The following is a 20327-nucleotide window of genomic DNA, read 5'->3' on the forward strand; positions in this document are numbered from 1 at the left end:
CAATAACAACATAAAAACAAAAAAGTCAAAACTGCTTCCTTTACTTTTGAAAGCATTTTTTATTTTCTAGTATTATTTTGATATTAAGTTTAACTAATTTTTATAACATTTTAAATAAATCAATAGGTATAAATATTTTTATAATTTATATATTTTATTGACTGACACGCATCTATATTTGAGTGTATTATTTATAGATAATCTTTTTTTCAAATTACATGATTTAAAACTGGAAATAAATATTTAAAATCAGCACTATTCAGAAAAATATGGAACGATTGGTTGCTATACATATCTCCTACTTCTTCTGTTAGCCCCTGAGGGTGGAGACTGTTTCTTAATCATTTTTGTATCCTAGAACTTAGCATTCTGACTTGACAAGAGCTGGAACATAAAAAATGTTGATAAACTACACTGAAAAGATGGCAGGGTTCTGGATAAAAGCCCTCCGGGACTCAGTATTCATTCCATCCTTTTAAATGCTCAATGAGAATATTAATAAGCAGACAGATGGGAGCACTTATATACGAGATCCAAATAATATGCTGTTTCTTACCTGATGTGGACTGCTTCATCATGTTATGCATTAAAAGACAGAGTAAAAAAGAGTAAAAACATGTAGAATGTATTTAAATAATACTTAAGACATTCTGACACTCATTACAACTTAAAAAGTTAATGAAATCATAACCTCTCACTATCAGCAAAGAGATGAGATTTTAGGATTTCTCTGCATGTATCAAACAATGCTGACTTAAAAAAGCATTTAGTAATTAGAAAAGGAAAGTGATAAGCTAAGATATTATACAACTTTAAAGAATAAAGCAAAAAATGAAGTATAGTTAATAAGAAAACAGGAAACTGTCATGTTCATAGTCTGATGAACGTAGGTTTTGACAGGAAACAGCAGTTTCTAACTGCATGATAGTAAAAAGTCGAACACTAAAAAAGAGTATTAAAAACTATTACTGCTATTTCACATAAAAATTACCATTAAAATTTTAAAGCAGGAAGAACCTGCAGGGATGAATATTCTAAAGCCCCAAAGCACTTCAAAATCATTAAGGGTACATACGTATTTAAAAATTTTTTGTTAGTCTGCTTCGTTAGCTAAACCACTAAAGGTTAAGACAGAATTTTCTTTTGTAAAACAGAGATGTGTCATAGTTTTAGAGGTTTATAGACTTTATATATAACTTCAGTAAAATAGAGAAATCTGTGCTAAGAAAATCTCAACACCTGAGCAATGTCCATGTGGACAGAAGCCACATGTTCTTTATGTGTTTGCTTTCTTTCAGCATATTATAGAATACTGATAACTTGAAAAAGTTAAGGTTGATTTTTACAGTTGGCTTTAAATAGACACGACATTCTTCCTCAATGTGTAGGGTAATAGAATTAATGATAAGCCCTTACATTTACATGATGCTTTATAGTTAAAAATACTTCCATGCATATTATTTCAAGTTAAAAATTTTTTCCCCGTGTGTGATTGGAGGTTGAGTTGTACAGGCAGCTACCACTTTCTGAGATTCAAAAGAATAAAAAGACTGCACTGAATATTTTGAAAGACAATCAATCCACAACAAAGTGGAAAAAAATCATCCACACACCAAAAAAACCCCTAACCAAATGAACTTTGATCACTACTAGACAGGGTTTAAATCATTGAAGTGAGTCATGTGATACCAAACGAAGTGCAAAACAGTTGCAGTAAGTTTCCAAGACTGAGTCATATCAGATTTTAAAAGCTCCTATTTGTACATTCAGGTTTGTATAATCAATCTATAAAACAGAGCTATATAGCTTTTAAAGATAAATGTAACATTTCTGTAAGTGATGTACAATATATAAAATTTTAAATAACTACATTATACTTTATATGGGAAGATGGACATAAAGTCTAATAATCACATAGTTTTGTATTTCTAACTTCTAGAGGCTTTATTTTTTTCCCTCAAAAGTTTATCGGTAATTTTGCTGGATTACTTACAGAATAGTTTTCTCAGTTTTCAAATTTTAAAATAAATGTAAATGAGAAATGAGATGCTAAATTTATTCTCAATTAACAGCTTCTTTAAAAACTGAATTGTATGCATGACAAAGATTAAAACTAACAGCAAACACACAAACCAAGATTTCCAGTGAATCAGAACAGGAAACCCATAAAAATGATCAATTGGAGGTCATGACTTCTTGATTAACTTGAAGTAATATGCATGGAAGTACTTTTAACTGTAAAACATTACATATATATCAAGAGCTAAAATTCAGACCTACAGTACTTAAAATACTGTTTAAAAATTCGAGAATTTTATTAAAATAATATCAAATAGACAATGCTGAAAATGTTTCTGGTTTTAAGCTAAGTAAATAATTTTTTAAAAACCAGATAAAACACTTAACATTTAAAAAGTACAGCTTCTATGTTAAATGTATAAAATGCAATAGTTAAAACTCACATTTTTAGAAGCAAAGAAAAAAATATGTACGCACATTAAAAAGTGAAAGAGGTCAAAAGGAGTTTAGAATTGAAGCAACTTATACTATGCATTTGTTACCAGAGTAGGAGAGAGGATTAAGAAAGGAGTCACAAAGAACTTTTAGCCTTTCTATAGTAAACACTTAGATTTATCCAGTATACTGGGTCAAAGAAAATGAAACTGCATTGTCCTCTTCCTGGCAGCTGACACATCTTGATAAAATTGAAACTAGTAACATTATTTAGAAGGTACTCTAATGTCAATGGTGATGAGGTTAGGAATATATGAGGTTCTATGTAAATTTATGACCAATTACAGGAAATAAATCACTTCACACTTGTTTCACTCTGAAATTTAAAGCTACATCAAAGTACCACACACATTTCATTTGATTTAACCTTTAGCTGAAAACCTGAAAACATTCAAACCTTAAGCAAAACATCCTTATGGAAATGAAATACTTCTTTTCTATCTGGATTGAATTCTGTTAAGAGGAATTATTCCTCTCTAAAGCTAAATAATAGGTTTTATTGGTCCATCCAATCAGTTAACCAAATTTTAAATCATTTCGCTGATAAAGGACTTATATCTAAACTATATAAAGAACTCTTACAACTCAATTATAAAAAGACAAATAACCCAAAGTGAAATGGGCAAAGGATTTGAATAGACATTCTCTAAAGATATGAATGGCCAATAAGCATATGAAAAGATGCCCAATATCATTAGCCATCAGGAGAATACAAATCGAAACCAAAATGAGATGACATTCACACTCACTAGAATGGCTACAATCAAAAAGAAATAATAAGTATTTTCAAGGATGTGGACAAATTGGAACCTTCATATACAGCTGGTAGAAATGTATAATGATACAGCTGCTTTAGAAAACATGGCAGTTCCTCAAATGGTGAAATACAAAGTTACTATATGACCCAGCAATTCCACTACTAAGTATATATTCAAGACAAATGTGCTCATAAAGAAATCTGTACACAAATGCTTGCAGCAGCATTATTTACAAAAGCCAAAAAAGTGGAAACAACTCAAAAGTCCATCAACCGATGTATGGATAAATAAAATGTGGTATATCCACATGATAGAATATTATTAGGCATGAAAAAGGAATGAAGTAGATACATGCTACAACATGGATGAACTCTGAAAACGTTATAGGTAAAAAAAAACGATCACAGATAATAATTCCATTTAAATAAAATGTCCAAAATAGGGAAATCTATAGAGATAGAGAGTAGATTAGTGGTTGCCTAGCGTGGGGGGAAATAAGAAATGACTGCTAATGGGAATGAGATTAATTTTTAGAGTGATAAAAATGTTCTAAAATTGATAGTGATGATGGTTGCAAATATACTAAAAACCACTGAATTGTACACTTTAAATGAGTGAACTGTATTGTATGTGAATTATATCTCAATAAAGATATATATATATATATACACACACACACACACATATATATATATCAGATAGCTATTTTGTGAGTATGTTTCTAATGGAGATATTGCCGTATGAAAATAAATAATTTTCTATTCTTAAAGACATAAGTACCCCCATGTTCACTGCAACATTACGCACAGTGCCCAAGACATGGAAACAACTGAAGTGCCCTCTGATAGATGATTGGATAAGGAAGATATGGTATGTATATATAATGGAATATTACTCAGTCTTATAAAAAAAAAAGATAAAATATTGCCATTTGTGACAACATGGATGGATCTTGAGACTACTGTGCTAAAGCAAAATAAGTCAGAAGGAAAAAGTTGAGAACCATATCATTTCATTCATATGTGGGATTAAAAAACTGAAAATAACAAATAAACAAGACAAACAAACAAAAACTCATAGACACAGGCAACAGTTTAGTGGTTACCAGAAGGAAAAGGGGGAAGGGAGAGGTAGAAAAAGTAAAGGGGGTCAAACATATGGTGACATAAGAAGATTTGACTTTGGGTGGTAAACACACAATGCAATATACAGATGATGTATTACAGAATCATATACTTGAAACCTATATAATTTCAGTAACCAATGTCACCCCAATAAATTTAATTAAAAAAATAATTTCCTATTTAGGAAATGTAGAAAATTTAATTGAATTTTTAAAAATCAGCAACAATATTTTTGTCAACATCCAATTTTTTCTTCTACAGAAAAAGATTTTAAATAGGTAGAAAATATTTGCAATAAAAGTTTAATGCTGTAGATTGAAGTATTAAGTGAAAGATGAACACATTTGTAATGTTCACTTTTTTCAGAAACTAAAACTCCTGATGAAATATAATTTTAAAAATGTATAATATACATATATAATCATACCCACACTATTTTGTGTCAGAACACAAAATAAGCTTTCAAACAAACAAGGTTAGTAACCCTCTCTTCCTCATTCTGAGGGCTCACAGGCTGCTTAGTTAAGATTGGGTACTTGCAAACCACATGACTTAATGAATACTATCTTATCATATCACAGGTTCCTCAGACTGACCACAACAACTTAAATCAGACAGGCAGCAAAGTAACACTAAGTCTTTGACACATATTACTGGTATGACATTTCAGCTGTCCAGCTTGTGGGGAGTAAAAATCTGATTATCTCAAGTCCAACTGCATCTGTGAGATACGGTCCATGAAAAGCACATGATTTATTGCACTAAAGACTTCTAACTACAAAGTAAATTTTTTAGTATTTGTAAATCTCAGAGAGCTAGCTATCTGTCTTTTGTCAATTCTCCTTTAATTCGCACTTAGTAAATTTGTGGAGCACATTTTCAAATGTTCCTAGTTTGAATATTATTATATTGTTTCTTTGAAAAACTAGCATTTAAAAATTGAATTACCGGATCAAAAAAATAAGGTTTTTCAAATGATTGACTATATTTCAAAATCCTGGCATAGTTGAAGAAACTGGACTTTTATATTTAAGAATATACAGCACTAAAAAACAAGTGTGACGTATTGGGTAGCTTGGATAATAGCAAAAGAATATCTAAATTCGACTGAAATGATTCAGACTGGCTCTGTGATGTATCATTTGGATCCAGGCCTTAAAAGGAATATAATTAAAAACATAATCAAGGAAGAAGATTGTGTTTTATGGATTTCTTTCTTTAATTAAGAAAGCTTTACCCTCAGCCATCAGATCAATCTCTATGAATGCTATTTTCAGTACCACACATTAAAAACAAATTGATCAGGGAAGAAAGTCTCTCTGATTTCAGAGATGCCCCTCTCTATTGATTTCCTTCCTACTTTTACAGCTGCTCCTATTTGGTCTCCTTTGTGACCTCTTTAATTACTTCCAAGCCTTTGTATATGATGGCCTCTCTGCCCAAAATAATCTTCTACTTTCCTTTTCATAGCTACCTTCTACTCCTCCTTTAATATACACCAAGAGACGTTTTGACATGTTTCTAGGCCATGGTGCCATGTAGTTCTACCACAGCACTGCCCGCACTGGCTGCCATACCAGTATGAATTCCTTAACAATTGGGACTATGAATTTATACACCTAGCATAAGACTAGGATTAAAAGGACTTTAAAGGTCATTTAGCATAACTGTTTTGGGATGCAAAAACTGAGGCAAGGCCTGAGGATTCCTGGGAACTAAAGGATATTCAGATGTTCACTGACTGGATGAATATATGAAGTAAACTGACATCCTAAGGTCACAGAGTCAATCAGTGGCAGAACTAGGTCTTGAATCTAGGTCTTCTGACTCTAATTTCCACTATTCAAAAAATGAGTTTCTCAACTACCTGTAGTAAAATGGAGAACAAAGACACAATATCCAGAGACAAACCTAATCAGATTAAAAAAGAAACAACTAACAAAAATCCAGAATAGTTACTAAGAACCTGATAAATTATATGGATATCTATTTTCCCCCCTCTTCTCTATTTTATGTATGTGTTTAAAAGTTTGTACTGACATGATGATGAAAGGAGAAAGTAAGAGTTAAATGAAGAGTAGGAATAATCAGCTTTTGAATAAATAAAATAAATATTAAAAATGAATACTCGAGTCTTGAAACCTCAGTACATGAGCAAGTTCACTGGATTTTAAAACTGTAGCATATTTTGGTTACCCAAATCAGGTTGAATGAAATCTTCAAGCACATCCTATTAGTTAACATTCTAAATATCAGCAACTACATTTAATACTGTAGTCATGCTAAAAGCTTATTGGTATCATACATATTATTGAAATGGTTTTAGGTGTTTTATTTTCCTCATGTCTAAGATCTAAAAGTATGCTATTAGATGGTTTCTTCATGAGAATGCTGAAAAAAAAGAAAAAGTCTTCCACCCTTATTGAATTAAATATGTTTAAGAACTACTATATGTAAGTATAAAACCTGTTGCTATAGGCTTTATAGTTAGCTCTATTCCTTTTATAAATGCTTATTATCATTCGCTTTTATTTCTCTTAACCCAAGTGGTATTTGACACCTAGTTTACTCTGAAGTGGTTTCTTATGACTTATGTTTCCAATCATATTGTCACAGAGTAATTGTTGGGACCATTTATTAAGCAATTTACAGATCAGTACTAATACTCTTTCATTGCCATACATTTGAAAATCTAGCTATACTCATTTGATATACAATACTGTTGAAAAAACTTGCCACCTATTATCAGAAAACACAGAAGTACTCAAAGAATAATGAGGTTATAGAAAAAAAAGATCCTGGGGCTAGCTTGAAAGAGTTCCCACTAGTTAAATTCAGGAAAATTTGAACACCAGCAGAACTGATTGAATCTGTGAATTCACAGTACCATGTCAGGACTTTTGAAATACTCTAATGAATATAAGGCTGAATAAGACACAATGTTTGCCATCAAAGAATTCAATTTAGCTTGTTCCTAAGCATCAAGGAGAGTATAACAACTATTAATTAAAATAAATGAAATTAAGTGATGTTATCTCCCATTTCTGAACTATTAAGTACTCACTATCAGTACCAAATATATAGTCTTTATCAAATTAACTGTTAAACTTTTCCCCATCAGATTGTAAATTCCTTGGCAGTATTACTATACTATACTTCCAATAGTGTCGAGCACAATATCAGAAAAAATCCCATCTGGCACAGCTTAATATCCAACTCTGACTTTACAATTCCTATTGGCTCTTTTCCTTGGCCAGTGTGATATTATCTCTTGAGGATATTTATTTGGTCCTTTAATTCTGAATACCAGATGCAAATCCCTAGTATCAGGTTGATTTTATATTCTCTAACTTGGCTGCTCACCCATATTTTATCCTAGACATCCCTAAACAAATCTCGAGGCATATTCTACCTTAGTCAATATTCTTAATAGGCTTCTTTCCTTGATAGCTCATCTTTTCTAGGTTCTAATTCCTTTCCTCATTTTGTTTTTTAATTTTTCTTTTCTAAGTGATTTCAAAATCTCGCCCTCTCCTACAAGACCTATCCTTTTTTTTATCATGCTCCCATGATTCAACTCCAGTTCCTTAATAAAATTACCACCAACAGAATCACATATTTTCAACAACGAATTTAAAAAAAATTTTTTTTTAACCTATAGTAGGAACATGATACATATAATTGGGTAGAATACCCTATTTTCATGAATATAACATAAAACTGGAAAGTGGTCTAAAAGTCTTGAATATATAAGTAACACATCTTGTGTGGGATTATTATAGTTTTTCTCTGAATGTGGTATACTATATATTCTTTTTGGAGGCAAAGAATGAATGGAAAGATATATAGCCCTGGAGATTAAAAAAATGAATCAGAAACAATTGCTGGAAGTTTGGTCACCAGTTAAATAACAAACTCTTGAAACGGAATGTATTGAATAGTTGAGCTAATTTATGTCATTGGGTAAGGTTGTATTTCTTAAATAACAGGTGTATGAAATTGGGTTGACTAGTTTTTAAATCCAGTTTTATGTTTCTGGAAATGTCAAATTTTACTAGAAAATCTCAGTTGCCTTTATTTTCAGAAAATCATGTAATATTTACAAGTTTTTAGTAGCACCCACTGAAAACTGAAGCAGAATTTGAAGAGAAAAGTCAGACCCATTCCGCAGGCTCAGATGTAACAGAAGTCCAGAACTTGATGCTAAAAGAAAAGTAAGGAATACCAGGTGCGAGTAGATTTCTATTAAGTAGACACTGGGTTCTCATTTGAGAAAAGTAATTAATTTTAATTCAATTAAATACTTATGGAACTCCTACTGCATTTAACATGTGACAGTTAAATAGGTTGGAGGATTGTGGTAGGCAAGTGAGATGTAGTAGATCAGAAGCCAGAATGCCTGGGCAGCAGTTCTATCTCTGCCACTAACTAACTAGCTGCGTAACTCTGAGTAAGTCCCTTAACCTCTCAGCCCTCGGCTTCCTTATTTATCAAATGTAAAACTAGATAAACTTTGAAAACATGCCTGTCTTAAAAGTATATGTGAATCTGAAACCCCAGCCTTAAGTCTTTTACACAGTGATATTATTCCAGACATAAAATATTGTACATTGAACAATAATTGCTATATTATGACTTCAAATAAAATAACTGCTTATCCAAGAGGAGGAGTAATAACATTCATTTAAATAAGTCATTAAGAATGAATTGTTTATCCATAGTGGAAGTTTTAAGATTTTTAAGAAGTGCTAAATGTTTATACTTGTACAAATCTGATCTCTCATTGTCTGCATGGGACCTTTTGGACAGCAAAGAAGAACACTTTACTTGGAATGAAGCTTGTGTGAGCTCCTGCATGGTACTTTACATTTCTCTAATTAGAGAAAGAACAAATTTAAGGAAATAATTTCTTTTATTAAGAGGCTGTCACACTGGGAGACCTAGCACTTTTTACAGTAAAAACATACATGAAAACTATAACTCCATATATTAAAATTTTTCTTAATTATAAAATTAAAATTCAATTATTGGCAGCCATCAGTACAATTAGAAAACACTATTTTTGATTCTTATTTCTGCCTCCAGACATAGACCATTACTATCAAAGCAGTTTGTGAGTAAGAATGTCGATTCTGGGTTACCACTCTGTAAACTAGGTAGTAAAACTGGAGTGTTGCAAGATTTAAAATGAAATAAAGACTGGTAGAAAAGAGTCAGTATAGAATAAAAATCCAGTTAAAAAACAAAAACAAAAACAAAAGTAGTATCATTCGGTTTGAAATAGAAAAAATTAGTTGCCAATGACTACAGAGCCAAATGACTAAATTCTTTACTACCTTTAGTATTCTGGATTTAATGCCTAGATGAAGAACAATGTTAAATGAGTTTTTAAAAGGCTTCTTGAATGAGTCTTTTAAAAGCCTCTTTAAAAAAAAGAAGTTCAAATGATTTTATTAACTACTTTTAAACTGAAAAATATAAGGGCAAGGAAGAAAAAGACTCAAGCGGTACAAAAGGGTAGGTAGTCTGTCATTTGATTTTTTAAGTTCCTTATTTCAAAAATTCCCATTTAATAACAAAATGAGAAAAAGAGTATACATATTAAAAATATTATGAATGTTTGGGACATTAAAAATACTTTTTTGATAAATATTTAAATCCATCGCTCAGGTATACATAAACAGAGTTAGCAGTATATATTGAGAGTATAAACATTTTTAAGCCAAACTTCAGAAGAGCTTTATTTAGATTTCCTATCACAGCTTATATGCTACCTTATCAGCAAAGCCTTTCACAGTCATTTATTCATTAAAAACATTTCCATGGAGTACCTACTGCATGCCAACATTATTCTAGATGCTGGAGGAAGGTATTCAATCTTATTAGTAATTGGGAAAAACCATAATGAGAAACCTCTTCCCAGACAAAGAATGACAAAAATTAGGTAAGCAGAGCCAATCTCACATGTAGATGAGTATATGTAGAACAATAAAAACTGTCTTCATTGCTCAAAGGAGTATAAATTGCATAATCATTTGTAGCAATGTTCTTAACAGAACAAACTGGAAATAATTTAAATATTCATCAACAGAATAAATTATGGTACATTTACACAAAAAATTATACAGCAATGAGAATAACCTACAGCTACATTTAAAAATAACCTATTAAATTAGGAAATTTTTTTTGTCTTCGGTGGTCAGCAGCTGTAAGAAGACAGACTATATTGCAAAAGTACATGGCTTATTCATTCCTGGTACCTACAATTTTATGTCTCTGACTTAAATGTTCCTGATGTCCAATTTGCCTGGAAATTTTTTCCATTTTTCAAAACTCAGCCCAGATGCTGTTACCATCTTATCCCTGTATAATTCAAAGGAGGCTATATAGCATATGGTGGTTAAGTACATGGATGGGCTTGGAGTCATATAGTCTGAACTAGCATTCTATCTCTGTCACTGACTAGGTATGACCATGGGGAATTATTTAATACCCAAAAGCCTCAGTTTTATTGGATGTAAAACATGAATAATAATGATGCTACTTACTTCACAGGGCTGTTGCTGAGATTAAAAGAAATAATGGAAGTATACTTCTTAGCGTCTGGCACAGAGTGACTGTTGAATGGTAGCTACTACAATGCTATACTTTTCATTATGTATTATAATTTATTTATATGCCTATCAACACTGTTAGGCTGTGAGCCCCTTGAGGCTATGTATTGTGCTTCAATCTTCTTTATCTTCAGTTCTAAACCCAGTGAGTAGGATATATAGTGGCTGCTATGATAATAGATGGGTGGTAGGGTAGGATGTGGAAAATGAGATAAAGAAAACACCTGAATTGGGACCCACGTTCCTTTCTCTGTATGCCATGAAGATAGCATACATGTTGGGATGTGGGGAGGATTTAGCTACAGCTCTTGCCAGGTCTGGGGCCACAAGGGTTTCTGTGAAGGTCTTAGCAGGATTTAAGAGACTCCAAAATAAAAAAACTTCTATGGAAAGCAGGTAAAATTAGGAGTAAAATTAGGAGCAAAATTAGGTAAAATTAGGAGAGGAGTTGTAGTGATTGGGAGTCGGAGAAGGCATTTAGATGAATCACAGTAAATTGCAAGAAGTGAAGATAAATCTCCATTTGCAATGCTAACAGGGAAAGATAGGGGCTCTTGTGGCTAGGTCAAGTGCAGGATTCACTTACTGAATGCATGCAGATTCATGTGTCAGGAAGGAACCAACAAAGTTAAAATACCATCATTAATTGCCATTCTTAAGATTTTAAATATTGATGAAGTGTCCTAAACTAATGTCTCTGTAAGTAGAACAGAAAAGAACAGGCCAAACTGAAGTTACTTAATTATTGTGAGTGTGTTTCCATATCTATTGAACTGAGAATGCCAGCATTATGTGGGATTATTAAGAGGGTTAGTAATAATAAATATAAAGTGTCTGACACAATGTTTGGCTGATAGAGGGTACTCAACAGTAACTATCATTGCTATTTTAGTAATCAACAATATAGTCAGTCATTCATGAAAAAAATCTGCTTAATCCTCAAAATTATAAATGGGAGATTGTTTTAATTTAGTCATAATTTCTTTGAGAAAACCTTTGAACACAGTGAATAATTCCTAGGGTTCTCAAAAGAATAAGAACTTCTAAGATACACTTATTTGTAACTTATTCTTTCATATATGGCTATTAGATCAGAAGAGATTATAAAAAATGCACACGAATAAAAGATTATAAGTAATCCCTCAAATGTTATCATGGCTGAAAATCAATATTTACAGGAATGACCCCCAAAATTTCAGGACAAATTAAATTAAACCACATCTAAAATTTACCATTTTTGTTACTGTTTTATTTCTTCATTCAGAATTTACTTAGATTATCACCTCCAGGAGGTATTACCCAAAACATTCAGACTTTAACTGAAGAGTGTAACACCAGGAAAGGGTAATGTCCAAACTTTTTCCTTTGAGGTTTAAATTAATTTAGTGGCCAAACAGTCTTTTTCTTTTTAAATAAATGAGGTTTATGTTACCCATTCAAATCTTATCATTGTGAATAAACATTATTGCACAAATAATTCAAGATAAGAAACGTGCTTTCCATTCATGTTTAGCAATATCTTACCATTAGAAAATGACAAGAAAATTGACCTAGAGCCACATTAAAAAAAAGTGTCTCTCTAATCAAAACACAGTAGTTTAAAATTTTAAATTACTTAATATATTACTTAATATACTCTAGTAAAACTATCTGAAATTAATGAGTTGAATTTCACAGATTCAAGGTAGTGTCAGTTTAAAAAGTGTTCAGATACTAAGAAATCTGTTAACTGATATTAGGCAAGTATCCTTTTTTGCAATCTCGGTAATACCACCATGAAAGGAAAAAGAAGACAAGAGTAAAAAGACTTCCCTCTCTCTACAACAGTAAATACCACAAATCTAGTCTATAGGTATAAAAAAAATTTTAGTTTAAGTGATGTAACTTTGATACCTAAACCAACTATTGAGGGTTTTCAGATCATAATAACAAATAAAATATTTTCCTTGCAAATATTAATTGATCATTTTACGTCATGATTAAAGAGGTTTAAGGAAAATAAATCAATATTGAAACAGAAAAGTTCTTGTTAAAAAGAAGACAATCTTCTAAAATATAATTATAATCAAGGATTCAAAGAGAATATTTATCATGAAAGAGTCAGTCGTAACCAATAATAAACTGTTGTTACAATACAGGGGAAGGAAGAAAGAAATATGTGAAGATCAAAATTTATCACTTACCTCATGATGCAGCTCTGCTATCTGATCTTTCAGTTCCCTAATATACTGGTTAGAATCAGACTTGTTAAGCTGTCCTTGAAGCTTTCCTTCTTCTTTCTGTTTTGTGACAACATAACAAAGCAAAAACAAAAGACAACTTTCACAGCATGTATGCAAATATTTTGAAAATACAGGACAGCATAAAGACATATCCTTTAACTGGCTAAATGCTGAACAAATCTGTTCTCAAACTAGCTCTGAAAAATAATTCATAGTAAACTATACCGACTATTTCTTAAATAATGCTTAATGGAACTTGATTACAACACATACGACTTACAAAACGTACTTTTTAAGAGACTCTTAGAAATCATAGTTAAGTGCATCTACTGGCAAAAAATTATCCTAGAATTTCAAAGCCATTTATCTAGTTATTTTGAGGACAAATAATTTTGTCTCCATAAGAGATTCAGTGCTTAGTCAGAAGGTGGTGAGCTTCTTATAGCTACAGTGGGAATCTGCTTTTGCTTGGGGAACAGAGAAGAAGCAAAAAAGAAGGTTCTCCAAACCACTCTTAAAAGGGGGGGCCAGCTCTGAATCTCTTCTGCTTGATTAGCTTAGGGATATGTATTGGGAGTCCTAGAAATAGCTGATTAAATGTGCTCCACTCCTTAGAGCTAGTTCCAGAATCGTGTAGGAACCATTTTCCAGGGACAGAGATTGTAAAGGGGGAGAAGCTGCCTTTTTCTTATACCACCAGAAAACGTTAAAGATTTAAAGGGCTTACTAGAGAGTGAAAACAACTGTGTTTGATATATCCAGATTATTTGGAATTAGGAAGCCATATGTAATGCTTAAAATGTTAAAAAGCCCTGATCCAGAGATTTCTACTAAAACTACTGAGTAACTCTTGACACCAGAAAAGTACCTGGTTACTTTTAATAGTCACCAACCACTCAGTCTCCTTCCATGGAGACAACCACTGTTAAGTTTTTCAGTGCAGTCTTCCAATGACATTTCGTACATATATAATCAAACACACAAGTATATACACATATTTTTACTTGTACTATAGATACTTTACACAGTTCTATATTTGCTATTATCTCTCAAGAATACAACTTGAAGATCATTCGATATCAGTACATGTAGAGCAGAAAGATAACTTTAATCTGACAGAGCTTTGAAGGCCCTGTAAAATTTATCTTAGTGCTATCTGAATATCTATAGGTTTTTTTGAAGTAAGAGAGTACTCCCCCTGCCTGACTGCTTGAATACCTATAGGTTTTTTAAAAGTAGGTTTTAAAACATGCCTTAGGTCCTGTACAGTTACCTGGAGAGTAATGGGTTGCAGTGAAGAGCATTTCCCAGTGTGGAGATCCCTACTGCTATCTTTCCATTCACGATAAGAAGGGACCTTGGACATCACCTGGTTTGGTCCTCTGACTGCAGCCAAGTCCACCCTCTGCCTTCTACATAAGCTACTCTAACATCCTTGGCAGAAAGAGGAACTAACCAGAACTGCTCCAGCAACAGAATGTATAGCTCTTCCATAGAGTCAGGGCCCCGTTCCAACAGGATTGCTCTTCTGCCCTAATGGTCTTTGTCACCTCAATTGCATTCTTATGTACCTTTAGTCTGTTCTTCAAATCCTTTCATCAAGTTGTTCCTATAAGCCTCCCCCCGCCTCACCCTCCACCTCTTGGGTTCTTTTTCTTTTGGCAAACTGCCTTCCAAACCTTTTATTAGAATATGGCCTGCTGAAGCAGTTTAAGGTAACTAGTATTTGTACAGATGTAAAATAACAACAATAGATTCTATAGGCTCTAAAGCTCTTCTTCTATATTTAAACGCAGGAACATCACATAAAATTACCTAAGCAAAGAACTAATTTAACAATTACTATATTCCAAATGTGCTAGGCTTCTTAAATATATACAAAAGACATCTTATGACTTTTAGCCATAAGCTTGTATTTAAGAAATTTTTTTTTTTGAGAATTTGGTTAAAATATTAGTTTGACAGCCAAAGAAGGGCAGAACCTACAGAAAAGTAGATACCAAGTTAAAGTCCTAATTAAATAATCTCTGACGCCTTCCCTACCTGTTTTCCCTTTATTATTTGAATGTTTACATGTGGATGTCTGTCACTTACAACCGTAAAAGCTAAAATATTCTGAGCACTTATCAGACCTTTTCCACTGAGGTTCCCCAAAAGAATTAGCATCATTGTATGTAATCACTTAACTGACCTCCTATACATCTAAAATGATACTATCTGCCATCATTAGAAGAAATGAAAAAAAAAATATTCAAATTATTTTCTGTAGGACTTAATTCTCTTGTGGAGCTGCAGTAAAGAAAAATTGGGGCTTACAATGTGCTAAGAATTGTTCTAAACCCTTTATATGTCATCATCACAACAATATTGTATAATAGGTAACCATTATTTTTATTGCCTAGATAAAGAAAAACTTAAAGATTGAGTGAACTGGTCGCTAAGAGTCACAGAAAAGTTGATAAATTTTTCACTTTATATTATAGCATTCTAAACATGAGACACAATGAAGCAAAGAAGAATATACGAAGATTTATGCAAAGGGCCTTGCGTATTAGCTTTCTTGAATTTGTTTTAAAATCTTATGACTTTACTTGAATATTTATTTTAGCCCTTGCTGATTTAAATGGGAATTGCAATATAAAATGAATTAAAGATGAAATACTATAGCTATTTGCATTTATTGCCCTAAGCTAATGATCCATATTATTAATTTACAGTTATCCAATACTACTTACATGTACCTATGTCTGCATCTTATTTTTAATCACTTTTAATCATTTTATTCATTTTTAAATGAAATATTTTAAAGGCATAGAACAAGAACAGAAGAGTAATATAATCAAGACTAATGAACTCATCACCCAAATTCAGTTTGTTTCATGACTATCTTGTCCTAAGATTTTCCGTGGCTAGAGACTTTCTCCATTTCAGTTCTGTAAATCCCAAAGTGGGAAAGGATGATATCAAGTAGAATGGAGAAAGTAGTGAGGGAGTGAAGTGAGAAGGAAAATGTATAAAAAGAGAAAAAATATATGGAGGGAGACTATTTGCTGATGTAAAATAAATGAAGCCATTATTCTTATAGATAATATTTTCCAAGTACCATATGTGACATGAGAAATGGTAGCAGCAACTGAGTAAGTAGACATATTTCCAAAGGGGACCAATTTGATGAGAATTCTTCATTTGTATATATGTGTTCAGATGTCCTTTTTGATGGCTTTTAATTTAAGCATCGTATATTAATTCCCTTGAAATGATTGATTAAGTAAAAATTACAATCCACTACTAGGAAGAAATCCTTCAGGATGAGATGGAAAGGCTAGATATCTGTGGTTTAGAATCAGACTTGGAAAAGGTACCTTTAAATCTGGTCCTCAATGGAGGCAAAAGTCTTGAGAATTTTGGATATCCTATAGCAATAATATCATGAGAGATACAATAAAAATTTCAGGGCAAATAAAATGGCAAAGCCTAAGGTAAGCTCTATATTATAAACTAGAAATTCAAGAATGCAGAAATACTGTAAGTTTGAAGGCTGCTGAATGACCAGCAACAATAATTAATACTAGTTCTTTCCTATAGGAAAACTTACATGAAAAAAATAGTTTGTCAAGATAGGAATCATCAAATTTGTTTTACAAAAAGCAACGAAGTGATTGCAAAGAGCTGTTTTCTCCAACAGTAGGTCTTAGTAGGGTTTAGCTAAAAACTGTGCTATCGCACCGCGATTCCTTTGGAAGAAAGGCAGTATTAAATAAAAAACAAGGCAGGTAAGAAATTGTACAATAAAAAATGGAAGATTTTTAATTTAAAAAAAAAAAAAGGCAGAGTATGATGCCCATTAAACTGTTTCTCTGGACACTTCCTGCCCCACATACTCCAAATTACAACTTGTAAGGCACACTGGCTAAAGTAAAGGAAAGAGGCGGGGAGATTAAGCAGCCCTGGGCTCTGGTAGTGACCCCAGGACAAGACAATCACCATCTCAGCACATCTGTCAAACATTAATAGCACACCAGTGTGACAGACACACCAGTTGGAAAGCTCTGCCTGGGGTATTCTGATTCAACAGTCCTGCTTTAAGGGAACATAGCTGATATTTCAAACACAGAAGTGCAAAGTGAGAGATGTCCTAAATGCTATTTAATAAATTAAAATGTATAAATAACCTTTTATCTAAAAATCTGTGATTTTTACGTTCTACATCTAAATATGTGAATTCAAAGTTTTTTAAACCTTCTTTAAATGTAAAAACTGAGTAACTATATATTTACAGTACCCCCCAAAATCCAATTAAGAAGTGGATATCAATTTAATTTTACCTGTGAGAGAGTTCATTCAATTATCTAATATTTAAGATTTTTTACAAGTATTTTTAAGCTTTCTATTTTAATGCAATGTCTGCATGGTCCTTTCTGATAAGCAGGTGGGAAAATGTCAGCTACACTAATAAATTTACTAGGAACCTGTATTTTCTTGAGGTTTTCTTTTGGTCTAGCTGATAACAACAACAGATTGCCAGTCAACTGGTTTCCTAAGCAAAACTAATTAGGTAAGTAACAAACTTAAAGAGATCCAACATATCAACAATTTAGGTATTCTGTAATTTCACTGAATAGACCTTAAATACATATCTTTTTGTCAAACAATAAAAGAAACTTTATATTCAGAGGGCATAAAGTAACATTTGTAAAAGTTTTAAGTGTATGTTTACTCTTGGAACTATCTTTGAATAATTATTAGGCAATTACCATATGACATCTATAATAATCTAATTCACATTAAGGCCTTAAACCATAAATAAGCCTCTTAATCAAAAGGTCATCAATTACTCTAGTTAATGATATGCATGTTTAAGTGATTAGAGGCAAAGTTTAACAACTTTACCTTTCTCTGAAATGCATCCAAAAATAAGGTAGCTAGAATGGTAGGTAGGTGAGTATCTGATAAGTCAATAAATAGAATATATCAAAATATTAATTTTAGAATGGAGGTGGTGGGTTTATAGTGTTCACCATACAATTCTTACGACTTCTGTATGTTTGAAATTCTTCATAGTAAAATACTGGAAGAAGTCATCAATAAAAAACAATTCATTGCCTCTCCTTCCACCTGCTAAAAAGTAAGCACTTGCTCCACATTGTATTTCATTTATATGTGTGAAAAGATATGTATCTCCTAAAGTCACTTAGATTCTTCATTTAAAATCTACGTTTTGTTCTAGGAATGGATACTACTTTCTTCACATTTTACTGGAAATTTAAACTAAAAAGCAGTACGATTAAACCATATAAATTAGTACTTCATTAAAACAGAATACAATTTTAGAGAAGGCTGAATTACAGTTCATCTCCAGAATATTTTGTAGTAGATTTTATGGTTGTTACCTCAAGATTCTCTCTCTCTCCCTCATTACACAGTGGCGTTAAGATTGGAGTTATCTCCATCTTTAATTCCATTTGTAGGTCCTGAATGGTAGGGTTTAAATCAAATAGGACAATTACATTTGTGATTGATTCAGGGGTTGCTCAAAGAGTGAGACTCTTGAAAACTTTTGTGGGAAATTATCGAGTACAGCTTCTTATTCTGTACATTATGATGCGTAGGTATAAAGCTGACCTGTTAGCCATTTTAACACAGTAAGGAAAATCTCCTGAGGATAAAAATGAGAAGGGCAGAGCCTTGAGAATCATGATTAAATGGAACAAGTTGGGGCCCAAATCAACTTTCCTGAAGCACATCCTACTTCTGAACTTTTCAGGAACAGGAGTTCAATAAATCCCCTTTATTATTTAAACCATATTATTCAAGTCACAAATAAATATAGAATTGGGGTTTCTGTTATCTCCAGTAAAAATCCTACCTAATAAATATTTTTAAAATATCGTTGAGCAAATGAATACAAAAATATAAACATAATCTAGGAAATGCTTAAAACTGTGATTCCCAGAGATGACTATGGAGAAAAATCACTTTGAGAGTTTTGTAAACATATAGATTAAGAGAACCCATTTCTGACCAGCTGAATTCTACATATCTGGGAATGGGGCTTGAAAATCAATATACTTTGGAGGCTACGCAAGTGGTGATTCTGATATAGCCAGTGTGCAGACCAATACTTGAAACGCCTTGGTTTGAACCAACTTTGAAATTTACCTGTTTCTTTTAGACACAAATGCAAAATTCTACTTTTGTGCCGATTACAAAATACTTTTAATCCTATTTCCTAAGGATCTCAAATAATATTTTATGTGTACACTCATTATAGAATTTACTTAGTATAATTTTACATATAGAAAAAGAAAGAAATATTCTTTCAACTACCACCACAATGGTAAATGTGGTAAATGACCAAGACTCATAAACTTATTTACAAATAGTCTTTACATTTCCGGAGAAAATATATTTAAAAACATAAATAGAGGAAAACTGTCAAGGGCTCTTAAATTAATTTCTTTCAATTCTGCTATCAGTTTCACTTCACATTATTTCTGTTAGTTTCAACTGGTCAGTTCCCTGTCTACAGAGTTTGGTTCAATTTTGAACTCAAATCCCTTTCTTGGTTAACCTAGCTCTCAAACAGAAATTATTATTTTACAATTTAGTAATGTATGATGAGGAACTAAATAAAATGTTTAGGATCTGAGAAAATTTCACACATATGACTCCTATGACTGAAAACTAAGATAACTAAAGAGTAAAGAAAAATCAAGTATTTGGAGACCAGCAAAATAATTCTTTAAAAACTTAAAAGCATCAATATCTATGAGGAGATACTGCAATGAATAAGGGAAATATGGAGTCCAATTCTCTAAACTTTTTATTAGGTAACAGGTTGATACAGTAAAAAAGTTATGTTCTTTAATATAACATACAAATATGTGGAGAGGAATATTGTACTAAGAGCAGTGACTCTGGTGTTCAACTACCTAGATTGTTTATTATTAATGACTTTAGGCATACACATTCACCAATTTTATCCCTGAAGCCATGAGAGAAGTAATCAGAGAAAGGATGAGGTAGAGAAGGAATGAGCCCAGTACAGGCCACATATTCTGTTATAGCTGATTGAAAAAGCAACAAATGCTTTAG

At 32.2% G+C, this 20327-nt stretch overlaps 1 protein-coding gene across 3 annotated transcripts in view; it reads right to left on the reverse strand.

Annotated features, from left to right (window-relative positions):
* Window positions 1-20327, reverse strand: part of EVI5 (ecotropic viral integration site 5) — a 186353-nt gene that overhangs the window by 22952 nt on the left and 143074 nt on the right. For all 3 annotated transcript variants that reach the window (XM_015595263.2, XM_015595262.2, XM_006919412.3), the window contains one exon: window positions 13194-13289. In XM_015595263.2, coding sequence (XP_015450749.1) covers window positions 13194-13289 — 96 coding nt within the window. The remainder of the gene's footprint in view (window positions 1-13193; window positions 13290-20327) is intronic.

The sequence above is a fragment of the Pteropus alecto genome, unplaced genomic scaffold (assembly GCF_000325575.1).
Source record: "Pteropus alecto unplaced genomic scaffold, ASM32557v1 scaffold25, whole genome shotgun sequence".
Classification (NCBI taxonomy): Eukaryota; Metazoa; Chordata; class Mammalia; order Chiroptera; family Pteropodidae; genus Pteropus; species Pteropus alecto.